This window comes from Sinocyclocheilus rhinocerous, unplaced genomic scaffold, assembly GCF_001515625.1.
Source record: "Sinocyclocheilus rhinocerous isolate Xijiao unplaced genomic scaffold, SAMN03320098_v1.1 scaffold282, whole genome shotgun sequence".
NCBI classification, from domain to species: Eukaryota; Metazoa; Chordata; class Actinopteri; order Cypriniformes; family Cyprinidae; genus Sinocyclocheilus; species Sinocyclocheilus rhinocerous.
The window spans coordinates 240,428-248,764 of record NW_015626046.1 but is presented as its reverse complement, the minus strand read 5'-3'; the positions used below and the strand labels follow the sequence as shown (position 1 = coordinate 248,764).

Here is an 8,337-nt window from a genome sequence, read left to right as displayed (position 1 = left end):
TTTTTTTTTTTTTTTTTTTAGAAAAGTCATGTAAAAATGCATCACATGATACATCAGGCTTTTGAGAAAAAAATGTATCTCAATCATCATTGTATTGCACTATTATATGTTTTGCCCCCAATAAAAACTACAGAGCTTTGATCATAAAACTAAGTATTTACTAAGACATATATTATTGGCAGATACAGAGTGAAAACTGATATTTATATGTATTTTATGTCAGCAGTCTGCTATTCTGTTAAAAAAAAATCTCATTGATTAACATTACAAGCTATCAGAATTTAATCTCACTGTTTAGACATAAAAATGACAACATCTGCACCAAACAGCGTATTTTTGCTCAGTTTGAGCCAAGTCTGATCTCCATATTCTCACTACATGAGCCATAAAAGCCTGATGTACAAAATGATACTCAAAAAGGTTCTCACTTGCATTTGCAGGTAGTGTACTTCACAGACTTCACAGTATGCTATATTTCATTCTGAACACAGTCATCATTACAGTAATGACTAGTGTGTCAGTGCTTTCAGTGCTTGTGTGATCTGAGCAGCTTTACGGCTGTACCTTGTTAGAGCGTAGTGAAACTCTTCCTCCACAGCGAACGCAGAACTTGCTTTGGCAATACGAACAGAGGTGGCCACAGCCGTCGGCAAACTTGGTTTTATGGCAGATTCCACAGGTGGGGGAGTCACTCTTCTGCTCCTGGGTGCTCTGTGCCTCTTCCCCCATCTTACTCACCTGGTCCTTATACATTTCAAATTGCTGGTGCAATTTCCTGCAGGAAACAGAACGCAGCCAATCAGAACACAGCAAGAAAACACATTATAAGTATATAGAATGTGTATTTAATAAAAATAGGAATATACTTGAAAAATAGGAAGGATTTTGTCATGGGTTACAACCAAAAGGACAATTTTATTGCTCAGAGCTTGCGCTTTCATTGCTCATTAGACTTCATTCAATTCATTCATTGTTTAATTCAAATATTAACTTATTTATCTTAAAAACCTTTTAAAAAATGTAAATAAAAAAATCAATAAAAATACAATTGCTGACATACAGTAATAGTACAGAGCTATAAAATTAATATGAAGACTATGATCTCAGACATTTTTTGAAAGAAATTAATACTTTTAATCAGTAAGAATCCATTAAATTCATTAAAAGTGATATATTAAGTAAAACAAATATTAAGCAGCACAACTGTTTTCAACTTTGATAATAAATGTTTATTGAGCAGCAAATCAGCATATTAGAATGATTTCTGAAGGATCATGTGACACTGAAGACTGGATTAATGATGCTGAAAATTCAGTGATATAAATGAAATTTTAAAGTATATCAAAATATTTATATTAAATACATTATTAACTGTAGATTTTGATCAAATAAATGCAGCTTTGGTGAGCATAAGACAAATAAAAAACATTTTTAAAAAATCTTACTGAATGCAAACTTTTCAATGTACATTACAAAAAAATCTAAATTTGTTGAAAACGTTTAAAATCAAAGTAACATGAATACAAATGATACATTTCTAAGAATTTGTCACATGCATTCTGAACTAGATTTTTAACATCTTTGTCATTGACTTTGACAAATGTTTTTATATACATATATATCAGCCATATACAATATAAAAAATTCCATAATAAAATGTTTTTTAATAAATCCTGAAAACAAATATATTGTTCTGAAAGATAAGCTACATTCACAATGAAATGTATGCAGAATGGCTTACAATTGTTTAGTTGGTTGTCAATAAGTACTAGCTCTGGGGCCTGTACCATGAAGCCAGATTAGCTGGCTAGCCAGGTAAGTTTCAGTTTAGTTTGCACCAATCCTGGGTTTTAGGTACCATGAAAGTGGCTTGGCTTTTAGCGGCATTCATTGCCTTAGTAACTTACACTCCACAGCTAACCTGCTCTGGGGCAGGTTATGTTCTGGTTTAGAGATCTCAAAGTGAAATTTGACCAATCAGCTTCAGGCAAGGTGACACATGTCTGACGCAATAAAGCCACTCCCCCAGTTTCTCATACTCCAAATTACTATATATATATATATATATACACACACACACACACACACACACACACACACAAAAATACTAAATTAACACTTAAACTAACGCTGGTTTCCATTGGCCATCAATAGAAAAAACAGGCTTCTTACGAGCAGGTACATATCTTTCTGAAGCTAACCATCCAAACCTCACCGTAGTGCCCACTAGACATGATTTCTGTTTAAGTCAGTGACCTTTCACCCTTCTAAGATCAGATCACACCAATGAGCAGGTCTGCTTTCACCGACCCCTTGACCTCTGCCCTCTTACCCTCCGAACATGTGCATATACAGTATCACTCACTGTCTGACCCCACGCTGCCCTCTCAGATATACGGCAGATATCCTTCAGCAAATGCAATATTAGATTTTAGTCTGTGTCACAAGATCATATGTGTTTGGAGTGACACGACTGAGTAAACAATGACAGATTTTACATTAAACTCTGCGTCTATCCTCCCATATACACCCGGGATCCAGACAGCAGTCAGGTGGATGATGGGAAGGCTGGAGGAGCTCCAGAGGTCTGGCAGGTGCGCTGGCTCAGGTAGCATTACAGACAGCTGGAGACCACAGCACAGCTCACCTCCAGAGATGCATAACCCATAATATAATCATACGCCATTCGTCACGTCTCATCTGACTATATATATACACACACACACACACACACACACACACACACAAAAATACTAAATTAACACTTAAACTAACGCTGGTTTCCATTGGCCATCAATAGAAAAAACAGGCTTCTTACGAGCAGGTACATATCTTTCTGAAGCTAACCATCCAAACCTCACCGTAGTGCCCACTAGACATGATTTCTGTTTAAGTCAGTGACCTTTCACCCTTCTAAGATCAGATCACACCAATGAGCAGGTCTGCTTTCACCGACCCCTTGACCTCTGCCCTCTTACCCTCCGAACATGTGCATATACAGTATCACTCACTGTCTGACCCCACGCTGCCCTCTCAGATATACGGCAGATATCCTTCAGCAAATGCAATATTAGATTTTAGTCTGTGTCACAAGATCATATGTGTTTGGAGTGACACGACTGAGTAAACAATGACAGATTTTACATTAAACTCTGCGTCTATCCTCCCATATACACCCGGGATCCAGACAGCAGTCAGGTGGATGATGGGAAGGCTGGAGGAGCTCCAGAGGTCTGGCAGGTGCGCTGGCTCAGGTAGCATTACAGACAGCTGGAGACCACAGCACAGCTCACCTCCAGAGATGCATAACCCATAATATAATCATACGCCATTCGTCACGTCTCATCTGACACACAGCAGATAGAGAAGTCAAAGAAACACGAGCCAGCACACTGATACGCACTCCCTTTATGAGTGACACTGCAGCCACCTGAAGACCTGCGCTTTACCCGTTTAAGCTACTTACAAATTTGTAGTCGACTTCTCGTGTAATACAAAACCCATGCTTAATGCTGGTCTCTAATGCAGATCTCGTAATCAAATCGAATTGATGGGCCATAATGAGCAAAACATGCCTGTAGTAGCTAGTATTTAAGATAATAAATAAGGCCTGTCAATTTATTACATTAATTTAGCATAATTGATTATATTTAACATAATAAAAATAACATCATATAATATATATATAACATAATAAAAATAATAACTAAATTTGTGAACGTAAACTTAAACTATTCAATATTTTTATTTTCCACTACAATGTAATGCCTTTAAATTATCTTCATTTGAGGACTTTAGGCAAACCGGTAAGTTTTCAAAAAGGTTAAATTTGTTAACATGAGTTGATGCATAAGATATAATGAATGAAACAAACAAATAATATTTTACAGCATTTATTGATACAGGTTGATATTAATTTCTACATATAATAATACATGCACTATTTCTATAAATAAACATTTATTATTATGAATAAACATGAATACATTATTTCATATTGTGTTTACATTTTATATTTTATAAATAATTTTATAATTTATACATTAAAATAAGGGGCAGTTTATATGAAATAAGGCAATGCAAAAATATTTACAATACAAAAACATTTGACATTTAAAGGGGTCATGCGATTTCAAGTTTTCCTTTCTCTTTGGAGTGTTACAAGCTGTTCGTGAATAGATAAGATCCCTAAAGTTGCAAAGACTAAAGTCTCAAACCCAAAGAGTTACTCTTTATAAAAGTTAAGACTTATCCACGCCCTCCTAAAACGCCTCATTTAAACATGCCCCCACATGTCTACATCACTGTGTGAGAAGATTTGCATAACACCGCCCAAATGTTCACACAAAGCAAGAAGGTGCAACTTTGATTCTCGCTGTAGTATTGTTGCCGCCGCTGCCATGTCCTGAAGGCGCTGTGTGTTTCGTTGTGAAAGCGAAACTACTTTGTTTGGTCTTCCAAAAGAGGACACAACTAGAAATCAGTGGTTAAGTTGTATTTACATCACTGTTCCAGAACAGTTCAAACCAAATATTCAGATGTGTACAGCGCATTTTACGGAGGACGAGGACTGTTTCCTAGGTCATGTACATATATTGCGCGATAAGTCGATATATTGATTATTGCGACAGGCCTAAACACAACTAGAAATCAGTGTAAGTAAGTTGTATTTACAACACTGTTCCAGAACAGTTCAAACCAAATATTCAGATGTGTGCAGCGCATTTTACAGAGGACGAGGACTATTTCCTGGGAGAGTAGCCTACAATGCCGGTGTTCTGACAAATAATGCTGACTCACAGACTGGAAGTACGTTTTCATATTTAAAGAATTTGCCACAAGATTCAAACGCGTGTTTTAGGCAGTGTAGAGTAGCGCTTATTGTTTGTCATTTCTCAGATCACAAATGCAGACATGGTTTTATGTTTACGCGGCGCGATGCAACGCGTAAAAAGACAGTATAAGTCATTATAATCAGTAATTATGTCCCCACTGGATGCTACAAATGCCTCGTTTGAGTGTAAGTCATTATAATCCGTAATTATGTCCCCACTGGATGGGTTTTAATGTTTTTGTCTCGTCGCGCCGGGACATACGGAAATACAGTATGGTAGGGGCGTAACATTTCCGTCTCACGCTTGAGGTATTCGGCCAATCACAACGCACTGGATAGCTGGCCAATCAGAGCACACCTCGCTTTTCAGACCGATGAGCTTTGTAAAAATCGACGCGTTTCAGAAAGGCGGGGCATAGAGGAGAAACAATAATGTACAGTATGTGGAAAATAATGTGTTTTTTTAACCTTAAACCACATGAACACATTTCATTACATCAAATACACAAAATAATGTTATTTTTTAGCAACATCATATGACCCCTTTAATATAAAAAAGTGAATGAGCATGAATTAGCAATTAACAATAAACTGTAACATATTTTATATTAAACTGTGTGTATCTATCCATCTATCTATCTATACATTTAATTAAAATTAACAATTAACAAATGCTGTAAAAGACATTGTTAATTTATAATGTCTAATGCATTGATTAATGCTAAAAAAAAAATCAATCTTATTGTAAAGTGTTACCAGCAAAGGTGTAATTAACTGATTAATTCATCAAAATACCATTTAATTAATTTCATTTAACATTTTTGTGAACTGATAGCCCTTGACCATTTATTTAATATTCAGAGTAGGTGAAAGGTGAGTCATATCCACAGAAATGCCACATAATTCAAGGTTTGTCTTGGCAATGTAGCGTTTAGAGGGTTGAGGGCAAAGATAAATCCATTCAGTTTTACTTACGTCTCTGGCTCCTTTGGAGGCTCTATTTGCGGTTGGTTTTGGGACTTTGTCTGGGGCTGGAGAACATTATTAACCAGATCAGTGATTCCACTAAAGGGAAACCACCTGTATGAACAAGCAGACAGCGCAACTCAAAATCCGGTCAACAAGCCTGCTTCCAGTCGACAAACGCGCCATTATCATCATGACAACTGTAGTGCTGCTACATTCATGAGAAAAACACATGTGCAGGGCATGTACAGCTGCAAAAACTACTGGGATAGAGAGAAAGACAGACAGAGAGAAAGACAGGGACAGACTAGTCTCAGCCCACTGACCATCTCATCCATATTGCACACAAAACTGGTCACTTTCTCAGTCTGGCAAGCTCAAATCTGATTGGCCGGCTTTACGGCCAGTAGTGAGAATACACAGGTTTTTATCCCACCAATGATGTACCAGGTAATTATAAACATTTTTGGGAAAATAAATAAATAACTAGACGTGTCAAAGTTGCCCAGTTTAGTTCCAATTTATTATTTTTGTTTCCCCAGACACTTCGTATGAAGTAAACTAGATATGCATGAGCAAAACTTTATATTCGGCTTTGTTTATGAGTTATATCTAAAAAATAAAAAATAAATCAATATTTATTACTTTTGGACAAACAGAAACTCTAATTACAAAGTGCACAACAATTCCACTATATTTTCCAGCATTTCTCATATAGCTGATCTTGGATAGGAAATGCTGTGCAATTTTCCCCACAGTTTTCTACTACTGTGGTAAAAAAAAACATTTCATATTAACTGCCCCTAAATGAAATGTACAAACAAAATGTGCTGTAATTGGTCACTGTACATGTCTCTTTAAGTGGGCGTTTCTTGGTTTCGAATAAAATAAAATAGATTTGCTGAAAAATCTGGCTATGTGAGACTAGAGAAAGAAGAAAAATACGAAGAGAAATACAAAGATATAGAACTGAGAGATGGAAAAACAGAAGAAGAGACACTACCGGAGAAGGAAGCAGAGAAGCCATAGTGAGTTAAATGAATTTTGCATCCATCAGCCAGGGATAAGGTCGAGTATCCACAGAAACAGAGAAAGAGATCAAACAGTGTCAATGTGCAACTCACAGAGTCGACGAACAAGCAAAATAAAGCAGGACTGATGCATCCAGCCTATATGTGGATGAAGCTGCCAAAAGCTTTTCAGATCGAGCCATGACAGACTGCGGGCAGCCAATCACTAGAGAGAGGAGGGGAAAAGAGCCGCCAATCACAGAGGAAGCCACAGCAAACGCACACGCCACTAACCAGCCAGGCAGGAATGTCAAAGCCTTGAGGTCTCTAGCTAAGATCAGGCCCACACAGAATCTGTGTATGGACAAAAGCTGCAGAATTTGAGCCACAAAGAAAGTTCTGCCCCTTTATTGTTTGTTTACTTAATGCTTTGGCGGATTTGATTATGATTTGACTTGCCAGTAAGAGTATTCTGCAGCTTTTGTGGAAAAATGTGGAAAATGGGGGAAAAGTCCACAGATTCTGCCTAGGCCTGACTCTGAGTGTTACTTACTGGACTGGCTGAGACTTTTCATCTTCTTTGACCCTAAAAATAAAAAAATAAATAAGTGAACATAAGAGCAGGATGAAAACAGAAATAAAAGACAACATAAGTGTCATTCTAATAAAAAAACAAACAAACAGTCAAATAAAGAACAACACATGTAATATACAGGGCAGTATGATGACATATGGCTTAAAAACTGACAATCATAATCGTGTTATCGTTATTATGTTAAGTGTCATTCTAATGAAAAAACAAACAAACAGTCAAATAAAGAACAACACATGTAATATACAGGGCAGTATGATGACATATGGCTTAAAAACTGACAATCATAATCATATCCGTGTTATTATGTTAGGTTTACAGACAGATTTTTTTTAAACAAAAGGTATTACCCAATTAATTCCTAGTTTGATTTGTTATGAATACAATACCAAATGCAAAATTAAATATTACATATATCTTACCTTTTGATTTGATTATATATAATCAAGTATCAAATATATATAACCAATTATATATAATTTCCAGTAAGAAATGTTATGATGTATAGCTTTACTGTGAAGTAAAATTACTCATTTTTAAGATTCAATAAGATACCAACCATTTGCCACTACATGTGAATTAAATATGCAAACAGATATGAACATGATCATTTTAAACCTATACACAAAAAGAAAACATGTAAACACAAGAAACATGTAAACCACTTAAAATATAACAAATATTTAAAATAAAAAGAAGTAAATAATAGAAAACAGGTAAACAGAAAAAGAAACAAGAAGAAAGAAGAAAGTGAAGTGACAAGTATGGTTACCCATACTCAGAATTAGTGCTCTGCATTTTAACCCATCCAAAGTGCACACACACAGCAGTGAACACACACACACCGTGAACACACACCCGGAGCAGTGGGCAGCCATTTTTGCTGCGGCGCCCGGGGAGCAGTTGGGGGTTCAGTGCCTTGCTCAAGGGCACCT

The 8,337-nt window shown here is 36.4% G+C and overlaps 1 protein-coding gene across 1 annotated transcript in view; it reads right to left on the bottom strand.

The window, feature by feature from the left end:
• LOC107709709 (regulating synaptic membrane exocytosis protein 2-like) overlaps window positions 1-8,337 on the bottom strand; it is a 171,978-nt gene that overhangs the window by 137,853 nt on the left and 25,788 nt on the right. Inside the window, exons 3-5 of the mRNA XM_016514305.1 lie at window positions 7,364-7,396; window positions 5,810-5,914; window positions 565-775 (exon numbers count right to left, since the gene is read on the bottom strand). Coding sequence (XP_016369791.1) covers window positions 565-775; window positions 5,810-5,914; window positions 7,364-7,396 — 349 coding nt within the window. The remainder of the gene's footprint in view (window positions 1-564; window positions 776-5,809; window positions 5,915-7,363; window positions 7,397-8,337) is intronic.